The sequence below is a fragment of the Bactrocera oleae genome, chromosome 2, assembly GCF_042242935.1.
Source record: "Bactrocera oleae isolate idBacOlea1 chromosome 2, idBacOlea1, whole genome shotgun sequence".
NCBI classification, from domain to species: Eukaryota; Metazoa; Arthropoda; class Insecta; order Diptera; family Tephritidae; genus Bactrocera; species Bactrocera oleae.
Window position 1 is genome coordinate 31,204,416 of NC_091536.1, and position 22,722 is coordinate 31,227,137.

General features: G+C 35.8%; 2 protein-coding genes and 2 long non-coding RNA genes across 9 annotated transcripts in view; 3 read left to right on the plus strand and 1 right to left on the minus strand.

The window, feature by feature from the left end:
* The window catches only part of LOC106622780 (equilibrative nucleoside transporter 1), a 242,831-nt gene extending 231,659 nt beyond the window's left edge, over positions 1–11,172 (plus strand). For 4 of the 5 annotated variants that reach the window (XM_070112933.1, XM_070112935.1, XM_070112932.1 and 1 more), the window contains exon 9: positions 10,899–11,172. In XM_070112933.1, the coding sequence (XP_069969034.1) occupies positions 10,899–11,109 (211 nt within the window). In that variant the 3' untranslated portion in view covers positions 11,110–11,172. Of the gene's footprint in view, positions 1–5,566; positions 5,846–10,898 lie in introns of those variants that run through there. The other variant, XM_070112938.1, reaches the window with a different exon arrangement.
* Positions 1–22,722, minus strand: part of LOC138855683 (gustatory and odorant receptor 22-like) — a 1,003,612-nt gene that overhangs the window by 28,321 nt on the left and 952,569 nt on the right. The gene's annotated exons all lie outside the window — the stretch shown is intronic.
* On the plus strand, positions 13,822–16,550 carry LOC118680976 (uncharacterized). The gene is made up of 2 exons (XR_004976609.2): positions 13,822–16,081; positions 16,272–16,550. It is a non-coding gene; the product is annotated as an uncharacterized lncRNA (long non-coding RNA).
* LOC138858889 (uncharacterized) lies at positions 20,697–21,793 on the plus strand. The gene is made up of 2 exons (XR_011397912.1): positions 20,697–21,348; positions 21,516–21,793. It is a non-coding gene; the product is annotated as an uncharacterized lncRNA (long non-coding RNA).

Consider the following 22,722-nt stretch of genomic DNA (forward strand, 5'->3'; position numbering starts at 1 on the left):
CGATATTTTCGGTAAAAAGTCAACCGAACCAGAGACTTTTTGGTCATAAGGTGGCATACTTTACTTTTGACCTCGCATATCTCAGGCTAATACATAGAAAACAAGAACTAGCAAAAAATATTATTTTACTTCAAATGAGATTCTAAGTTAATTGAAAAAAAATGTTAAAGTAACGCGATTAGCTATATTTAACAAAAAATATCAAAATTCATTATAATCCAAAAAGAAACGAATTAGAAAAGGGGCTAAACATTGTGAACATATACAAAATCAAAATTGTAAGACAAAATTGCTGTGGTTACTTTTTACGTTTACGTCAAATTCTACAGTTTTCCAAGTATATAGTATTATAACTAAGTTGCCAAGTGACCTGTAAAACCCACGATTACCTTATAAGAGTTACATAAAATTAGTTGTCGCTTTTCATCAATCACTATCGAGACCCATTTAGAACAGTATTACCATTATGAATTACTGTCAAAAATAGAAATATTTTTTTTTTTATAAATTTGAAAAATTCAAGGGTTGACCTTAAATATAATCGTTTATAGAAAACTAAAGGCATGGACGCTGCTCGAACCCCAGGGGTTACTTGTTATATTGGTGCAAAAAAATGCCCAACACAATTGCGTCAGAGGACATGTTAGCTTAGGGTTGTATTACAAGTACTGCGCATTGAAAAAAAAGCTGTTCGATTCGAAAAATAATCTTTGGAACTGGATGCGTAGCAATTAATTCAAACTCGTACTGATACCGCTGAGTGAAAGCCGAGCGGAGCGCAGAGTACCGATGAAAGACACCCAGTTTTGAAATGTTTTCTAACGCTTACTTGAGCATAAGTTGCACTTTATTATTCAGTCGCTTATCAGAACAGGCGATTGTTAGTGGTTTTAATCAAAACTTTATATATAGATACTTTAAAAAGTGAAGTTTTTTCACGACCAGTTGTTAGGGACCAATAAAAAATTATCAATCGAATTTTGTCTACTGGAAATGTACGCAAAGTGTATATTAATTTTATTTATTATATTAGCATTTTTTACTTGGTGTAAAGTTTCTTTATTTTCATAATAACTTTATTTTTTATTTTTTTATGTAATCTTCGCCTGGCGTTGTAGAAAATGTATTTGAATTTTTATACTCTTGCAACATGTTGCTACAAAGTATAATCGTTTAGATATAAGGTTATAATTATAAATGATCAGAATGGTGAGACGAGTTGAAATCCGGGTGACTGTCTGTCCGTCGTGTAACATGAGTAAAAATTGCGATATCTTAATGAAGCTTTGTTCACATGTTTCTTGGTGCCATAAGAATGTTTTTATTTTAGATGGGCGTAATCGGACCACTGCCACGCGGCCGGACCACCACAGAATGTTGCGGCCGACGACAGGGAAACGGCCGAGAGCTCCGCCAGGGAAAAGACGTGGCGAACCCACAGAACTCAGCGCCGAACCGGCAAATATTATGCATCAGGAGCGCGGCCGGTTATACGCCTTAATCAAGCTTGGCAAAGAACCGGCGGAAGCCGTCATGTTGTTGTTGTTGTTGTTATAACGATTATCTAATCCCCGTTTGGGTGATAAATTCTAGATTCGTTGTCGTCGAGGTCATCTAACGGAAGGCCCAGGAAACGAGCTGTTTCGACGGGGTCGGACCATAGGGAAAGGGGTGTTAGATGAGTGGGGTTTGTAGGGCATGCAAAGAGGTGGTTAGTGTCATGCGGAGACTCATTGCATGCAGGACATGTGTTTAGTATGTCGGGGTCTATTCTGGATAGGTAGGAGTTTAACCTGCTACAGTATCCAGAACGAAGTTGCGCGAGGGTCACTCTAGATTCGCGAGGCAACTCGAGCTCTGTGTCTGCAATGGGTGGTGGTTTGACTCGTATTACGCCATTCACTGAAAGGGAGTCGGTGAAGGTGTTAATGGCTCCACTGTGAATGGCGGTCAGTGCTTGTCTGAAGTTAGTTGCGTCCGAAGTCTGGTCGACGTGCTGTCTGATGTCGTCGACGTAGTCAAGGAAGGACCTCTTGATGTTCCTAGGAGGCTGCTCCGCTGCAAGCAGGCGTCTGCAGGGGTGGTTTCTGCGAAAACATCCCAGCAGAAACTGCTTGGAGAGGAGCTCATTATGTTCCTTAACCGGAAGCATACGGGCCTCACTGTGTAGGTGTTCGATTGGGGACATCAAGAGGCACCCCGTGATAGTCCGGAGTGCAGTGTTCTGACAAGTCTGGAGCTTCTTATTCTGCGTGTCACTACATCCAGGCGACCATATTGCGGCTGCATAATTGAGGACCGGCCGGCCGATTGCCTTGTATGTTGCCAACAACGTTTCTTTGTCCTTTCCCCATGAGCTGCCGGCAAGCGACTTGAGGATTTTGTTGCGGCTCTGTACTTTGGCAGTTATCGCGGTCGTGTGAGGAGTGAAAGAGCACAGACTGTCCAAAGTGACGCCTAAAATTTTAGGGTTATTTACTGTCGGAATTTTTGTGCCATCGACTGAAATGTTCAGGTCCAGTCTGTACTCCTTCGTCCAATTGGTGAAGATGGTCGCTGTGGATTTAGTGGGGGAGAGTGTTAAGTTCCTTGCAGAAAAGAAGCGAGAAAGATCGGAGAGGTAGCCGTTTACTTTTGAACACATGCCATCGATTCCATTGCCCGACGTCAATATCGTACAGTCATCTGCGTACGAGGTCATTGAAATTCCCGCTGGTGGCTGGGGGAGTTTCGAAATGTAGAAATTAAACAGTAGCGGGGAGAGGACACCGCCCTGCGGAACCCCCTGTTTAATTTTTCTGAGTTTGGAGTTTTGACCTCGAAATAGTACGGATGAGTGTCGACCGCTCAGGTAGTTCATGGTCCACCGCTTCAACCCTGGAGGGAGCGTTGATTGTTCCAGGTCCTCAAGTAGCGTTGCGTGATTGACTGTGTCAAAAGCTTTTGACAAGTCCAACGCTACGAGGATCGTCCTCTCGCAGGGTGGCTTCTGGTTCAGGCCATGAACTATCTGGGCGTTTATGACGCTAAGTGCTGTGGTGGTACTGTGCACTTTACGGAAACCATGCTGATGGTCTGCTAGGCTCAGGTGGTGGGTGAATGACGGGAGTAACAAGGCCTCAAGTGTCTTCACTACTGGGGAAAGGAGAGTTATCGGGCGATAAGACTCCCCTTTGTTGGCGGGTTTCCCAGGTTTCAGTAGTGGGACCACTCTTCCGACTTTCCACACATCGGGTATTTGAAGAGTGGATATCGACAGGTTGAGGACCTTGGTGAGGTAGTTTACTCCCGTTGGGCCTAGATGTTTTAACATCAGCATGTTTATTCCGTCAGGGCCGATGGATTTGGACGATTTCGCCTTTTTGATGACATTCTGAACCTCCTCATCGGTGAAAGTAAGTGGTGCGCAGTCTTTTGGCATTTTGCGCAACCGTCGGGTAACACATCGTTTGGCCTTGTCGGTCGAAGGGTGCAGTATAAACTGCCGGCTAAAGTAGCTCGCGCACTTCTTCGGGTCCGAGGAGGCATGGCCATCGAATTTTTTTAAGGCGCCGGTGTCGATGACGGCTTCCGTTAGATTTAGCGGAAGCCGTCATCGACACCGGCGCCTTAAAAAGTTTCGTATCGTCACGAGTTGCATAACGTATGGACGCAACCGGTGTGGTAAGATGGTAACCGTAGCCATGCAAATACAAATGGCCGACGGCACCACCAGCAAGATTTACGACGCCGTAGAAACCAACATCCAACTCGGACAGTCATGGCTCCAAGCAGTGTTACATGTTATGCCCGGTGCAATTCATTGACGTCATACTCGGATTAGATACACTGGGAAGCATGGGAGCTAAGTTGCCCTGCGGAGGTCACTAGGTAGTGCTGACAGCGGCAGATGCTCAGCATTCAGCGGCCTTTCACACCAACCCATCAGGAATGGTAGGCAACGCAACCCCAACTACACCAAATAGCCGACTACTAAAACCCAGTAGGACGAAGCACGTAAGCTAAAGTGCAGGAGGATTAATAGAGTCGAGCCTAGATCGACCACCAACCAGAGAAACGAAGCGGCCCGCATACGCGACGTCTTAGCCGAGGAGCTTCAAAAATATATACGATCATCAAGATATCTCAGTTTTCGCTCAAGTTGTCGTTGCACGGACGGAGGGACAGACAGTCAACCGGAATTCAATTCGGCTCGTCATCCTGATCATTTATATCTCAAGCAAAAAAAAAAATAGTAATATATATACAGGTTGGTTAAAAAGTTTCTGCGTTTGAAATGAAAAAATACTGTTTTTGGTACGATCTATATTTTTTTATTCAGTATAATCTACCTTAACTTCAATACACTTATTCCAATGATCCTCCAATAAAATCATGGCATCCCTATAATGTCTTCTCGTAAACTCTGGAAAAGACCCGTCTACGGCTGTAAAAGAATCTTCATTCGACGAAAAACGCTTTCCACCAAGGAATTGTTTCATGTTTCTGAAAAATTAGTGGTCGATAGTAGCCAAATCTGCTAATACGGTGGATGCTCAAGCAATTCGTACTATAATTCGTTGAAGTTTGTCATTCTTAAAACACCTTTGTAAGCAGGTGCATTGTCTTGATGAAAAATTAATTTCACGCTTAGTCAATCTTGGATCTTCACTAACAATATTATAAACGTGCTCAATGATTTCTGGTGTGGTTGTGATTATCTCGATTAGTTTTAGGTGTTAGAAATAACTGTTAGGTGAACAAAACTATAGTAATAAAAATCAACCATGTTGAAAATATTGTAAACATGTTTTTAAAAAATGTTTGTTAAGAAGTTATGTTTTCGTGGAACTATTTTCCTCCTTTAAAGCTTTGGTGTTTCTTCACTTATGTCATGCAGGTGCAGTATTAAAATTTTGAATTCTGTAATTCCAGAATCTTGTATCGATATACAATAATTTAGTTGAAATGACTTGGTATGAAAATGTACTTAAAAAAAAAATATTGTTAACAATTTAAAAACCAAAAACACCAAATTTTATGTCCTAGCTTATTTAAAGATGCAATGAACTTTTTTCTTTTTAAATAACATGAGGTTTGAGCTAAATAAAAAATTTAATATTTGGTGGGCACCCTTTAGGTTTTAATATGGAATTAGCCTAACTGTTATCCAAAAAAGTACATAAGACATATATACGAAGTACATCGATCACGAAATATTGGATTATTCCTAACTTTTCTTTTAACATGCTTAAGGACGTTTTCGTCTTGAACCGTCAGAGCAAAGTTCACTATGTGGCAGCCGTCCAAACCAAAAAATCGTCTTTAAACATTACGGCTACAGCAGCGCAAATGTGCATTACTGAAAAACAAGTATACAGCCATTTTCATGTTTTGGTAATTATTTTTTACATTGAATTTCGTTTTCCCACCTGTTATACGACTTGCTGCATCAGTATACACGTACATGGTTTTAAAGGGAGTAGTGCGATTTTTTGTCATTTATGTAAAACTTCCAAAAATACTTTGTTGCATATAACGCAATGACTGTTATAGACTCAACCTAATAATTTATGATATTTTTTAGCTCTTTGGCCATGATGTACGCACCACAAGCAGTTGAACAGAAATATCAAGTTAAAGCTGGAATGTTTGCCGCTGCAATGCTCATTACAGGAATTTTTGGTGGAATATTATTTTCGTTTTTAAATCCTTATTTTATTGTTTAAGAAAAATTGTTATATCTTTGTACAAACAATATCATTTATTTAAATTTTACACTATTATGCTAATATCATTTTAACCTATGTAAAATACGATTAAATAATCAAATAAAAAAATTTGATAAAATTACATTAAAATAAAACCGTGTTTTTAGCTTTAGAAGAGAAGACTGCTGAAACCAGGATCCTTGACAACAACTCGAGTTCACAATTTAAAGCAGTGCTCAAAAGATTTTAATTAATTTGTACGTTCGTCATGAAATTCAGCTAACTGCGGTAAGTTACCGAATCAGGACTATACCCGCAATATTATTGCCAAAACAGGTATTTACCAACTAAAAAAAATTAAAAAGTAAGATTTTTTTTATGCAAATCAGAATATATTGAAACTTTGCACATTTTTTGTTGTTGTTGTCACCAACATTAATGGAAAGACTATTCAAAAACAATGAACTGGTAACAATTTAATTTTAATATTGCATGTATTTAAAAACTTTTAATTTGAAAATGAGTAGGCTAGGGCTACAAAGCCATTTTTGTAACCGCGCAAATTTACAAAAAGTGCAAGCGAAGTTGCAGCAACAATGAAAGTGACAAAGGGCATATGTACATATGTATGTAAGTTATGTTCCTTTAACAGTTCATAAAAGGAGAATGACGCTGACCTGCTTAACGCTTTTGCTCTCTCGTATATAATCTAGTTATTAAAAATAAAGAAATGTAATAAGTAAGAAAGGACTAAGTTCGGGTGTAACCGAATTTTATACATTTAAGTGCTGGCAACCTTTATATAAAAAAATGTTGCGAAAGAATTAAACATCCTAAATCATAAATTATTCGTGAAATCGTGAATAAATTACAATAAAATTCGGTATCTTCTTAAGTTTTATTGAAGATCATCAATTTATACATAGTTTTACTTTACTTGAGTTCGCATCAGCTAAAATTATATTAAAAACACCTTCAAAGGAGATATACATATGGATGTGATATTAGCTCGACCGAAGAGGTTAAATTTAATATATAATATTAAGTTGATGTGGAAAACGTCAACCAGAGGATCGGAATTCATTATATAATATTATATTAGGGATATGAGGTTCAAACCAAGCTATAGACTAAATATATTCTAATTCAGCGCTAAACCACATAATTTTTAAGAAAACTTGTCCATTTATTTTCATTAAAATATCTCACATTGTGACCAACCTGAACGGTTTAAATACAGGTAAAAAGACGGAAGTCATTACATGGGGAATATTGGAGGCATTGATCGACATACTCGGCATAACACTTGTTAGAAAAACGAAAAGCATTATGTGCAGTATTTGGGAGTTGGGGGACACGATTTTATTTATTTTTGCCAATGCCATATAGTTAATAGTTAATAGTCATGCCACAGACTAACCAGGGTTTCATTCTCACATACCATCACCAATCATATGGAGTACAGTCAGCCGGATGCTCGAAAATTCTGATATTAGTTATATGAGGCCTAGGTCAAGATTTTTCCCAATTTTATTAATTTTAGGCACTCTTATGAGTAAAACCTTATTACTTATTTTCATTGAGATAAGTTACATATTGGGCGATATATGCGGTATAAAGTCACCCGAAAGTTCAAAAATTTATGTTAGGTATATAAGGGCTAAGGGGACTATTCGCCCGATTTAACCCATTTTTGACATACAGACAAACTATACTACTCTCTGAATTTCAATTATATATTTCACACATTGACCGATATTTTCGGTAAAAAGTCAAACGAACCAGAGACTTTTTGGTCATAAGGTGGCATACTTTACTTTTGACCTCGCATATCTCAGGCTAATACATAGAAAACAAGAACTAGCAAAAAATATTATTTTACTTCAAATGAGATTCTAAGTTAATTGAAAAAAAATGTTAAAGTAACGCGATTAGCTATATTTAACAAAAAATATCAAAATTCATTATAATCCAAAAAGAAACGAATTAGAAAATGGGCTAAACATTGTGAACATATACAAAATCAAAATTGTAAGACAAAATTGCTGTGGTTACTTTTTACGTTTACGTCAAATTCTACAGTTTTCCAAGTATATAGTATTATAACTAAGTTGCCAAGTGACCTGTAAAACCCACGATTACCTTATAAGAGTTACATAAAATTAGTTGTCGCTTTTCATCAATCACTATCGAGACCCATTTAGAACAGTATTACCATTATGAATTACTGTCAAAAATAGAAATATTTTTTTTTTTATAAATTTGAAAAATTCAAGGGTTGACCTTAAATAAAATCGTTTATAGAAAACTAAAGGCATGGACGCTGCTCGAACCCCAGGGGTTACTTGTTATATTGGTGCAAAAAAATGCCCAACACAATTGCGTCAGAGGACATGTTAGCTTAGGGTTGTATTACAAGTACTGCGCATTGAAAAAAAAGCTGTTCGATTCGAAAAATAATCTTTGGAACTGGATGCGTAGCAATTAATTCAAACTCGTACTGATACCGCTGAGTGAAAGCCGAGCGGAGCGCAGAGTACCGATGAAAGACACCCAGTTTTGAAATGTTTTCTAACGCTTACTTGAGCATAAGTTGCACTTTATTATTCAGTCGCTTATCAGAACAGGCGATTGTCAGTGGTTTTAATCAAAACTTTATACACGACCAGTTGTTAGGGACCAATAAAAAATTATCAATCGAATTTTGTCTACTGGAAATGTACGCAAAGTGTATATTAATTTTATTTATTATATTAGAATATTTTACTTGGTGTAAAGTTTCTTTATTTTCATAATAACTTTATTTTTTATTTTTTTATGTAATCTTCGCCTGGCTTTGTAGAAAATGTATTTGAATTTTTATACTCTTGCAACATGTTGCTACAAAGTATAATCGTTTAGATATAAGGTTATAATTATAAATGATCAGAATTTTGAGACGAGTTGAAATCCGGGTGACTGTCTGTCCGTCGTGTAACATGAGTAAAAATTGCGATATCTTAATGAAGCTTTGTTCACATGTTTCTTGGTGCCATAAGAATGTTTTTATTTTAGATGGGCGTAATCGGACCACTGCCACGCGGCCGGACCACCACAGAATGTTGCGGCCGACGACAGGGAAACGGCCGAGAGTTCCGCCAGGGAAAAGACGTGGCGGACCCACAGAACTCAGCGCCGAACCGGCAAATATTATGCATCAGGAGCGCGGCCGGTTATACGCCTTAATCAAGCTTGGCGAAGAACCGGCGGAAGCCGTCATCGACACCGGCGCCTTAAAAAGTTTCGTATCGTCACGAGTTGCATAACGTATGGACGCAACCGGTGTGGTAAGATGGTAACCGTAGCCATGCAAATACAAATGGCCGACGGCACCACCAGCAAGATTTACGACGCCGTAGAAACCAACATCCAACTCGGACAGTCATGGCTCCAAGCAGTGTTACATGTTATGCCCGGTGCAATTCATTGACGTCATACTCGGATTAGATACACTGGGAAGCATGGGAGCTAAGTTGCCCTGCGGAGGTCACTAGGTAGTGCTGACAGCGGCAGATGCTCAGCATTCAGCGGCCTTTCACACCAACCCATCAGGAATGGTAGGCAACGCAACCCCAACTACACCAAATAGCCGACTACTAAAACCCAGTAGGACGAAGCACGTAAGCTAAAGTGCAGGAGGATTAATAGAGTCGAGCCTAGATCGACCACCAACCAGAGAAACGAAGCGGCCCGCATACGCGACGTCTTAGCCGTGGAGCTTCAAAAATATATACGATCATCAAGATATCTCAGTTTTCGCTCAAGTTGTCGTTGCACGGACGGAGGGACAGACAGTCAACCGGAATTCAATTCGGCTCGTCATCTTGATCATTTATATCTCAAGCAAAAACAAAAATAGTTATATATATACAGGTTGGTTAAAAAGTTTCTGCGTTCGAAATGAAAAAATATTGTTTTTGGTACGATATATATTTTTTTATTCAGTATAATCTCCCTTAACTTCAATACACTTATTCCAATGATCCTTCAATAATTTCATGGCATCCCTATAATGTCTTCGCGGAAACTCTGGAAAATACCTGTCTACGGCTGTAAAAGAATCTTCATTCGACGAAAAACGCTTTTCACCAAGGAATTGTTTCATGTTTCTGAAAAATTAGTAGTCGATGGTAGCCAAATCTGCTAATACGGTGGATGCTCAAGCAATTCGTACTATAATTCGTTGAAGTTTGTCATTCTTAAAACACCTTTGTAAGCAGGTGCATTGTCTTGATGAAAAATTAATTTCACGCTTAGTCAATCTTGGATCTTCACTAACAATATTATAAACTTGCTCAATGATTTCTGGTCTGGTTGTGATTATCTCGATTAGTTTTAGGTGTTAGAAATAACTGTTAGGTGAACAAAACTATAGTAATAAAAACCAACCATGTTGAAAATATTGTAAACATGTTTTTAAAAAATGTTTGTTAAGAAGTTATGTTTTCGTGGAACTATTTTCCTCCTTTAAAGCTTTGGTGTTTCTTCACTTATGTCATGCAGGTGCAGTATTAAAATTTTGAATTCTGTAATTCCAGAATCTTGTATCGATATACAATAATTTAGTTGAAATGACTTGATATGAAAATGTACTTAAAAAAAAAAATATTGTTAACGATTTAAAAACCAAAAACACCAAATTTTATGTCCTAGCTTATTTAAAGATGCAATGAACTTTTTTCTTTTTAAATAACATGAGGTTTGAGCTAAATAAAAAATTTAATATTTGGTGGGCACCCTTTAGGTTTTAATATGGAATTAGCCTAACTGTTATCCAAAAAAGTACATACGACATATATATGAAGTACATCGATCACGAAATATTGGATTATTCCTAACTTTTCTTTTAACATGCTTAAGGACGTTTTCGTCTTGAACCGTCAGAGCAAAGTTCACTATGTGGCAGCCGTCCAAACCAAAAAATCGTCTTTAAACATTACGGCTACAGCAGCGCAAATGTGCATTACTGAAAAACAAGTATACAGCCATTTTCATGTTTTGGTAATTATTTTTTACATTGAATTTCGTTTTCCCACCTGTCACACAACTTGCTGCATCAGTATACACGTACATGGTTTTGAAGGGAGTAGTGCGATTTTTTGTCATTTATGTAAAACTTCCAAAAATACTTTGTTCGATTCAACCTAATAATTTATGATATTTTTTTAGCTCTTTGGCCATGATGTACGCACCACAAGCAGTTGAACCGAAATATCAAGCTAAAGCTGGAATGTTTGCCGCCGCAATGCTCATTACAGGAATATTTGGTGGAATATTATTTTCGTTTTTAAATTCTTATTTAATTGTTAAAATTGTTATATCTTTGTACAAACAATATCATTTATTTAAATTTTACACTACTATGCTAATATCATTTTAACCTATGTAAAATACGATTAAATAATCAAATAAAAAAATTTGATAAAATTACATTAAAATAAAACCGTGTTTTTAGCTTTAGAAGAGAAGACTGCTGAAACCAGGATCCTTGACAACAACTCGAGTTCACAATTTAAAGCAGTGCTCAAAAGATTTTAATTAATTTGTACGTTCGTCATGAAATTCAGCTAACTGCGGTAAGTTACCGAATCAGGACTATACCCGCAATATTATTGCCAAAACAGATATTTACCAACTAAAAAAAATTAAAAAGTAAGATTTTTCTTATGCAAATCAGAATATATTGAAACTTTGCACATTTTTTGTTGTTGTTGTCACCAACATTAATGGAAAGACTATTCAAAAACAATGAACTGGTAACAATTTAATTTTAATATTGCATGTATTTAAAAACTTGTAATTTGAAAATGAGTAGGCTAGGGCTACAAAGCCATTTTTGTAACCGCGCAAATTTACAAAAAGTGCAAGCGAAGTTGCAGCAACAATGAAAGTGACAAAGGGCATATGTACATATGTATGTAAGTTATGTTCCTTTAACAGTTCATAAAAGGAGAATGACCCTGACCTGCTTAACGCTTTTGCTCTCTCGTATATAATCTAGTTATTAAAAATAAAGAAATGTAATAAGTAAGAAAGGACTAAGTTCGGGTGTAACCGAATTTTATACATTTAAGTGCTGGCAACCTTTATATAAAAAAATGTTGCGAAAGAATTAAACATCCTAAATCATAAATTATTCGTGAAATCGTGAATAAATTACAATAAAATTCGGTATCTTCTTAAGTTTTATTGAAGATCATCAATTTATACATAGTTTTACTTTACTTGAGTTCGCATCAGCTAAAATTATATTAAAAACACCTTCAAAGGAGATATACATATGGATGTGATATTAGCTCGACCGAAGAGGTTAAATTTAATATATAATATTAAGTTGATGTGGAAAACGTCAACCAGAGGATCGGAATTCATTATATAATATTATATTAGGGATATGAGGTTCAAACCAAGCAATAGACTAAATATATTCTAATTCAGCGCTAAACCACATAATTTTTAAGAAAACTTGTCCATTTATTTTCATTAAAATATCTCACATTGTGACCAACCTGAACGGTTTAAATAGAGGTAAAAAGACGGAAGTCATTACATGGGGAATATTGGAGGCATTGATCGACATACTCGGCATAACACTTGTTAGAAAAACGAAAAGCATTATGTGCAGTATTTGGGAGTTGGGGGACACGATTTTATTTATTTTTGCCAATGCCATATAGTTAATAGTTAATAGTCATGCCACAGACTAACCAGGGTTTCATTCTCACATACCATCACCAATCATATGGAGTACAGTCAGCCGGATGCTCGAAAATTCTGATATTTTATTAATTTTAGGCACTCTTATGAGTAAAACCTTATTACTTATTTTCACTGAGATAAGTTACATATTGGGCGATATATGCGGTATAAAGTCACCCGAAAGTTCAAAAATTTATGTTAGGTATATAAGGGCTAAGGGGACTATTCGCCCGATTTAACCCATTTTTGACATACAGACAAACTATACTACTCTCTGAATTTCAATTATATATTTCACACATTGACCGATATTTTCGGTGAAAAGTCAACCGAACCAGAGACTTAACCAGTTTTGGTCGTTTTGGACAATTTTTGGTCATAAGGTGGCATACTTTACTTTTGACCTCGCATATTTTAGGCTAATACATAGAAAACAAGAACTAGCAAAAAATATTATTTTACTTCAAATGAGATTCTAAGTTAATTGAAAAAAAATTTTAAAGTAACGCGATTAGCTATATTTAAAAAAAAAAAAATCTAAATTCATTATAATCCAAAAAGAAACGAATTAGAAAATGGGCTAAACATTGTGAACATATACAAAATCAAAATTGTAAGACAAAATTGCTGTGGTTACTTTTTACGTTTACGTCAAATTCTACAGTTTTCCAAGTATATAGTATTATAACTAAGTTGCCAAGTGACCTGTAAAACCCACGATTACCTTATAAGAGTAACATAAAATTAGTTGTCGCTTTTCATCAATCACTACCGAGACCCATTTAGAACAGTATTACCATTATGAATTACTGTCAAAAATAGAAATATTTTTTTTTTTATAAATTTGAAAAATTCAAGGGTTGACCTTAAATATAATCGTTTATAGAAAACTAAAGGCACGGACGCTGCTCGAACCTTAGGGGTTACTTGTTATATTGGTGCAAAAAAAAAGCCCAACACAATTGCGTCAGAGGACATGTTAGCTTAGGGTTGTATTACAAGTACTGCGCATTGAAAAAAAAGCTGTTCGATTCGAAAAATAATCTTTGGAACTGGATGCGTAGCAATTAATTCAAACTCGTACTGATACCGCTGAGTGAAAGCCGAGCGGAGCGCAGAGTACCGATGAAAGACACCCAGTTTTGAAATGTTTTCTAACGCTTACTTGAGCATAAGTTGCACTTTATTATGCAGTCGCTTATCAGAACAGGCGATTGTCAGTGGTTTTAATCAAAACTTTATATATAGATACTTTAAAAAGTGAAGTTTTTTCACGACCAGTTGTTAGGGACCAATAAAAAATTATCAATCGAATTTTGTCTACTGGAAATGTACGCAAAGTGTATATTAATTTTATTTATTATATTAGCATTTTTTACTTGGTGTAAAGTTTCTTTATTTTCATAATAACTTTATTTTTTATTTTTTTATGTAATCTTCGCCTGGCGTTGTAGAAAATGTATTTGAATTTTTATACTCTTGCAACATGTTGCTACAAAGTATAATCGTTTAGATATAAGGTTATAATTATAAATGATCAGAATGGTGAGACGAGTTGAAATCCGGGTGACTGTCTGTCCGTCGTGTAACATGAGTAAAAATTGCGATATCTTAATGAAGCTTTGTTCACATGTTTCTTGGTGCCATAAGAATGTTTTTATTTTAGATGGGCGTAATCGGATCACTGCCACGCGGCCGGACCACCACAGAATGTTGCGGCCGACGACAGGGAAACGGCCGAGAGCTCCGCCAAGGAAAAGACGTGGCGAACCCACAGAACTCAGCGCCGAACCGGCAAATATTATGCATCAGGAGCGCGGCCGGTTATACGCCTTAATCAAGCTTGGCAAAGAACCGGCGGAAGCCGTCATCGACACCGGCGCCTTAAAAAGTTTCGTATCGTCACGAGTTGCATAACGTATGGACGCAACCGGTGTGGTAAGATGGTAACCGTAGCCATGCAAATGGCCGACGGCACCACCAGCAAGATTTACGACGCCGTAGAAACCAACATCCAACTCGGACAGTCATGGCTCCAAGCAGTGTTACATGTTATGCCCGGTGCAATTCATTGACGTCATACTCGGATTAGATACACTGGGAAGCATGGGAGCTAAGTTGCCCTGCGGAGGTCACTAGGTAGTGCTGACAGCGGCAGATGCTCAGCATTCAGCGGCCTTTCACACCAACCCATCAGGAATGGTAGGCAACGCAACCCCAACTACACCAAATAGCCGACTACTAAAACCCAGTAGGACGAAGCACGTAAGCTAAAGTGCAGGAGGATTAATAGAGTCGAGCCTAGATCGACCACCAACCAGAGAAACGAAGCGGCCCGCATACGCGACGTCTTAGCCGAGGAGCTTCAAAAATATATACGATCATCAAGATATCTTAGTTTTCGCTCAAGTTGTCGTTGCACGGACGGAGGGACAGACAGTCAACCGGAATTCAATTCGGCTCGTCATCCTGATCATTTATATCTCAAGCAAAAAAAAAATAGTAATATATATACAGGTTGGTTAAAAAGTTTCTGCGTTCGAAATGAAAAAATATTGTTTTTGGATCGTATAGATCGTACTATATTTTTTTATTCAGTATAAACTCCCTTAACTTCAATACACTTATTCCAATGATCCTCCAATAAAATCATGGCATCCCTATAATGTCTTCTCGGAAACTCTGGAAAATACCCGTCTACGGCTGTAAAAGAATCTTCATTCGACGAAAAACGCTTTCCACCAAGGAATTGTTTCATGTTTCTGAAAAATTAGTGGTCGATAGTAGCCAAATCTGCTAATACGGTGGATGCTCAAGCAATTCGTACTATAATTCGTTGAAGTTTGTCATTCTTAAAACACCTTTGTAAGCAGGTGCATTGTCTTGATGAAAAATTAATTTCACGCTTAGTCAATCTTGGATCTTCATCTTCAATCTAAACTTGGTCAATGATTTCTGGTGTGGTTGTGATTATCTTGATAGTTTTAGGTGTTAGAAATAACTGTTAGGTGAACAAAACTATTGTAATAAAAACCAACCATGTTGAAAATATTGTAAACATGTTTTTAAAAAATGTTTGTTAAGAAGTTATGTTTTCGTGGAACTATTTTCCTCCTTTAAAGCTTTGGTGTTTCATCACTTATGTCATGCAGGTGCAGTATTAAAATTTGGAATGCTATAATTCCAGAATCTTGTATCGATATACAATAATTTAGTTGAAATGACTTGATATGAAAGTGTACTTTAAAAAAAAAAAATATTGTTAACAATTTAAAAACCAAAAACACCAAATTTTATGTCCTAGCTTATTTAAAGAAGCAATGAACTTTTTTCTTTTTAAATAACATGAAGGTTTGAGCTAAATAAAAAATTTAATATTTGGTGGGCACCCTTTAGGTTTTAATATGGAATTAGCCTAACTGTTATCCAAAAAAGTACATACGACATATATACGAAGTACATCGATCACGAAATATTGGATTATTCCTAACTTTTCTTTTAACACGCTTAAGGAAGTTTTCGTCTTGAACCGTCAGAGCAAAGTTCACTATGTGGCAGCCGTCCAAACCAAAAAATCGTCTTTAAACATTACGGCTACAGCAGCGCAAATGTGCATTACTGAAAAACAAGTATACAGCCATTTTCATGTTTTGGTAATTATTTTTTACATTGAATTTCGTTTTCCCACCTGTTACACGACTTGCTGCATCAGTATACACTTACATGGTTTTGAAGGGAGTAGTGCGATTTTTTGTCATTTATGTAAAACTTCCAAAAATACTTTGTTGCATATAACGCAATGACTGTTATAGATTCAACCTAATAATTTATGATATTTTTTAGCTCTTTGGCCATGATGTACACACCACAAGCAGTTGAACCGAAATATCAAGTTAAAGCTGGAATGTTTGCCGCTGCAATGCTCATTACAGGAATTTTTGATGGAATATTATTTTCGTTTTTAAATCCTTATTTTATTGTTTAAGAAAAATTGTTATATCTTTGTACAAACAATATCATTTATTTAAATTTTACACTATTATGCTAATATCATTTTAACCTATGTAAAATACGATTAAATAATCAAATAAAAAATTTTGATAAAATTACATTAAAATAAAACCGTGCTTTTAGCTTTAGAAGAGAAGACTGCTGAAACCAGGATCCTTGACAACAACTCGAGTTCACAATTTAAAGCAGTGCTCAAAAGATTTTAATTAATTTGTACGTTCGTCATGAAATTCAGCTAACTGCGGTAAGTTACCGAATCAGGACTGTACCCGCAATATTATTGCCAAAACAGGTATTTCCAAACTAAAAAAAATTAAAAAGTAAGATTTTTTTTATGCAAATCAGAATATATTGAAACTTTGCACATATTTTGTTGTTATTGTCACCAACATTAATGGAAAGACTATTCAAAAACAATAAACTGGTAACAATTTAATTTTAATATTGCATGTATTTAAAAACTTGTAATTTGAAAATGAGTAGGCTAGGGCTACAAAGCCATTTTTGTAACCGCGCAAATTTACAAAAAGTGCAAGCGAAGTTGCAGCAACGATGAAAGTGACATAAGGCATATGTACATATGTATGTAAGTTATGTTCCTTTAACAGTTCATAAAAGGTGAATGACCCTGACCTGCTTAACGCTTTTGCTCTCTCGTATATAATCTAGTTATTAAAAATAAAGAAATGTAATAAGTAAGAAAGAACTAAGTTCGGGTGTAACCGAACATTTTATACATTTAAGTGCTGGCAACCTTTATATAAAAAAATGTTGCGAAAGAATTAAACATCAATTATTCGTGAAATCGTGAATAAATTACAATAAAATTCGGTATCTTCTTAAGTTTTATTGAACATCATCAATTTATACATAGTTTTACTTTACTTGAGTTCGCGTCAGCTAAAATTATATTAAAAACACCTTCAAAGGAGATATACATATGGATGTGATATTAGCTCGACCGAAGAGGTTAAATTTAATATATTAAGTTGATGTGGAAAACGTCAACCAGAGGATCGGAATTCATTATATAATATTATATTAGGGATATGAGGTTCAAACCAAGCTATAGACCAATTATATTCTAATTCAGCGCTATACCACATAATTTTTAAGAAAACTTGTCCATTTATTTTCGTTAAAATATCTCACATTGTGACCAACCTGAACGGTTTAAATACAGGTAAAAAGACGGAAGTCATTACATGGGGAATATTGAAGGCATTGAACGACATATTCGGCATAACACTTGTTAGAAAAACGAAAAGCATTATGTGCAGTATTTGGGAGTTGGGGGACACGATTTTATCTATTTTTGCCTATACCATATAGTTAATAGTTAATAGTCATGCCACAGACTAATAAAATGCTACCAGGGTTTCATTCTCACATACCATCACCAATCATATGGAGTACAGTCAGCCGGATGCTCGAAAATTCTGATATTTTATTCATTTTAGGCACTCTTATGAGTAAAACCTTATTACTTATTTTCATTGAGATAAGTTACATATTGGGCGATATATGCGGTAAGTCACCCGAAAGTTCAAAAATTTATGTTAGGTATATAAGGGCTAAGGGGACTATTCGCCCGATTTAACCCATTTTTGACATACAGACAAACTATACTACTCTCTGAATTTCAATTATATATTTCTCACATTGACCGATATTTTCGGTAAAAAGTCAACCGAACCAGAGACTTAACCAGTTTTGGTCGTTTTGGACAATTTTTGGTCATAAGGTGGCATACTTTACTTTTGACCTCGCATATTTTAGGCTAATACATAGAAAACAAGAACTAGCAAAAAATATTATTTTACTTCAAATGAGATTCTAAGTTAATTGAAAAAAAATTTTAAAGTAACGCGATTAGCTATATTTTGAAAAAAAATCAAAATTCATTATAATCCAAAAAGAAACGAATTAGAAAAGGGGCTAAACATTGTGAACATATACAAAATCAAAATAGTAAGACAAAATGGCTGTGGTTACTTTTCACGTTTACGTCAAATTCTACAGTTTTCCAAGTATATAGTATTATAACTAAGTTGCCAAGTGACCTGTAAAACCCACGATTACCTTATAAGAGTTACATAAAATTAGTTGTCGCTTTTCATCAATCACTACCGAGACCCATTTAGAACAGTATTACCATTATGAATTACTGTCAAAAATAGAAATATTTTTTTTTTTATAAATTTGAAAAATTCAAGGGTTGACCTTAAATATAATCGTTTATAGAAAACTAAAGGCACGGACGCTGCTCGAACCTTAGGGGTTACTTGTTATATTGGTGCAAAAAAAAAGCCCAACACAATTGCGTCAGAGGACATGTTAGCTTAGGGTTGTATTACAAGTACTGCGCATTGAAAAAAAAAAGCTGTTCGATTCGAAAAATAATCTTTGGAACTGGATGCGTAGCAATTAATTCAAACTCGTACTGATACCGCTGAGTGAAAGCCGAGCGGAGCGCAGAGTACCGATGAAAGACACCCAGTTTTGAAATGTTTTCTAACGCTTACTTGAGCATAAGTTGCACTTTATTATTCAGTCGTTTATCAGAACAGGCGATTGTCAGTGGTTTTAATCAAAACTTTATATATAGATACTTTAAAAAGTGAAGTTTTTTCACGACCAGTTGTTAGGGACCAATAAAAAATTATCAATCGAATTTTGTCTACTGGAAATGTACGCAAAGTGTATATTAATTTTATTTATTATATTAGAATATTTTACTTGGTGTAAAGTTTTTTTTATTTTCATAATAACTTTTTTTTTTTATTTTTTTATGTAATCTTCGCCTGGCTTTGTAGAAAATGTATTTGAATTTTTATACTCTTGCAACATGTTGTTACAAAGTATAATCGTTTAGATATAAGGTTATAATTATAAATGATCAGAATGGTGAGACGAGTTGAAATCCGGGTGACTGTCTGTCCGTCGTGTAACATGAGTAAAAATTGCGATATCTTAATGAAGCTTTGACAGGGAAACGGATGAGAGTTCCGCCAGGGAAAAGACGTGGCGGACCCACAGAACTCAGCGCCGAACCGGCAAATATTATGCATCAGGAGCGCGGCCGGTTATACGCCTTAATCAAGCTTGGCGAAGAACCGGCGGAAGCCGTCATCGACACCGGCGCCTTAAAAAGTTTCGTATCGTCACGAGTTGCATAACGTATGGACGCAACCGGTGTGGTAAGATGGTAACCGTAGCCATGCAAATACAAATGGCCGACGGCACCACCAGCAAGATTTACGACGCCGTAGAAACCAACATCCAACTCGGACAGTCATGGCTCCAAGCAGTGTTACATGTTATGCCCGGTGCAATTCATTGACGTCATACTCGGATTAGATACACTGGGAAGCATGGGAGCTAAGTTGCCCTGCGGAGGTCACTAGGTAGTGCTGACAGCGGCAGATGCTCAGCATTCAGCGGCCTTTCACACCAACCCATCAGGAATGGTAGGCAACGCAACCCCAACTACACCAAATAGCCGACTACTAAAACCCAGTAGGACGAAGCACGTAAGCTAAAGTGCAGGAGGATTAATAGAGTCGAGCCTAGATCGACCACCAACCAGAGAAACGAAGCGGCCCGCATACGCGACGTCTTAGCCGAGGAGCTTTAAAAATATATACGATCATCAAGATATCTCAGTTTTCGCTCAAGTTGTCGTTGCACGGACGGAGGGACAGACAGTCAACCGGAATTCAATTCGGCTCGTCATCCTGATCATTTATATCTCAAGCAAAAAAAAAAATGGTAATATATATACAGGTTGGTTAAAAAGTTTCTGCGTTCGAAATGAAAAAATACTGTTTTTGGTACGATCTATATTTTTTTATTCAGTATAAACTCCCTTAACTTCAATACACTTATTCCAATGATCCTCCAATAAAATCATGGCATCCCTATAATGTCTTCTCGGAAACTCTGGAAAAGACCCGTCTACGGCTGTAAAAGAATCTTCATTCGACGAAAAACGCTTTCCACCAAGGAATTGTTTCATGTTTCTGAAAAATTAGTGGTCGATAGTAGCCAAATCTGCTAATACGGTGGATGCTCAAGCAATTCGTACTATAATTCGTTGAAGTTTGTCATTCTTAAAACACCTTTGTAAGCAGGTGCATTGTCTTGATGAAAAATTAATTTCACGCTTAGTCAATCTTGGATCTTCATCTTCAATCTAAACTTGCTCAATGATTTCTGGTGTGGTTGTGATTATCTTGATTAGTTTTAGGTGTTAGAAATAACTGTTAGGTGAACAAAACTATTGTAATAAAAACCAACCATGTTGAAAATATTGTAAACATGTTTTTAAAAAATGTTTGTTAAGAAGTTATGTTTTCGTGGAACTATTTTCCTCCTTTAAAGCTTTGGTGTTTCATCACTTATGTCATGCAGGTGCAGTATTAAAATTTGGAATGCTGTAATTCCAGAATCTTGTATCGATATACAATAATTTAGTTGAAATGACTTGATATGAAAATGTACTTAAAAAAAAAAAATATTGTTAACAATTTAAAAACCAAAAACACCAAATTTTATGTCCTAGCTTATTTAAAGAAGCAATGAACTTTTTTCTTTTTAAATAACATGAAGGTTTGAGCTAAATAAAAAATTTAATATTTGGTGGGCACCCTTTAGGTTTTAATATGGAATTAGCCTAACTGTTATCCAAAAAAGTACATACGACATATATACGAAGTACATCGATCACGAAATATTGGATTATTCCTAACTTTTCTTTTAACACGCTTAAGGAAGTTTTCGTCTTGAACCGTCAGAGCAAAGTTCACTATGTGGCAGCCGTCCAAACCAAAAAATCGTCTTTAAACATTACGGCTACAGCAGCGCAAATGTGCATTACTGAAAAAGATACAGCCATTTTCATGTTTTGGTAATTATTTTTTACATTGAATTTCGTTTTCCCACCTGTTACACGACTTGCTGCATCAGTATACACGTACATGGTTTTGAAGGGAGTAGTGCGATTTTTTGTCACATTGTTGCATATAACGCAAAGACTGTTATAGATTCAACCTAATAATTTATGATATTTTTTAGCTCTTTGGCCATGATGTACACACCACAAGCAGTTGAACCGAAATATTAAGTTAAAGCTGGAATGTTTGCCGCTGCAATGCTCATTACAGGAATTTTTGGTGGAATATTATTTTCGTTTTTAAATCCTTATTTTATTGTTTAAGAAAAATTGTTATATCTTTGTACAAACAATATCATTTTTTAAATTTTACACTATTACGCTAATATCATTTTAACCTATGTAAAATACGATTAAATAATCAAATAAAAAATTTTGATAAAATTACATTAAAATAAAACCGTGTTTTTAGCTTTAGAAGAGAAGACTGCTGAAACCAGGATCCTTGACAACAACTCGAGTTCACAATTTAAAGCAGTGCTCAAAAGATTTTAATTAATTTGTACGTTCGTCATGAAATTCAGCTAACTGCGGTAAGTTACCGAATCAGGACTGTACCCGCACTATTATTGCCAAAACAGGTATTTCCAAACTAAAAAAAATTAAGAAGTAAGATTTTTTTTATGCAAATCAGAATATATTGAAACTTTGCACATATTTTGTTGTTGTTGTCACCAACATTAATGGAAAGACTATTCAAAAACAATAAACTGGTAACAATTTAATTTTAATATTGCATGTATTTAAAAACTTGTAATTTGAAAATGAGTAGGCTAGGGCTACAAAGCCATTTTTGTAACCGCGCAAATTTACAAAAAGTGCAAGCGAAGTTGCAGCAACGATGAAAGTGACAAAGGGCATATGTACATATGTATGTAAGTTATGTTCCTTTAACAGTTCATAAAAGGAGAATGACCCTGACCTGCTTAACGCTTTTGCTCTCTCGTATATAATCTAGTTATTAAAAATAAAGAAATGTAATAAGTAAGAAAGGACTAAGTTCGGGTGTAACCAAACATTTTATACATTTAAGTGCTGGCAACCTTTATATAAAAAAATGTTGCGAAAGAATTAAACATCAATTATTCGTGAAATCGTGAATAAATTACAATAAAATTCGGTATCTTCTTAAGTTTTATTGAACATCATCAATTTATACATAGTTTTACTTTACTTGAGTTCGCGTCAGCTAAAATTATATTAAAAACACCTTCAAAGGAGATATACATATGGATGTGATATTAGCTCAACCGAAGAGGTTAAGTTTAATATATTAAGTTGATGTGGAAAACGTCAACCAGAGGATCGGAATTCATTATATAATATTAT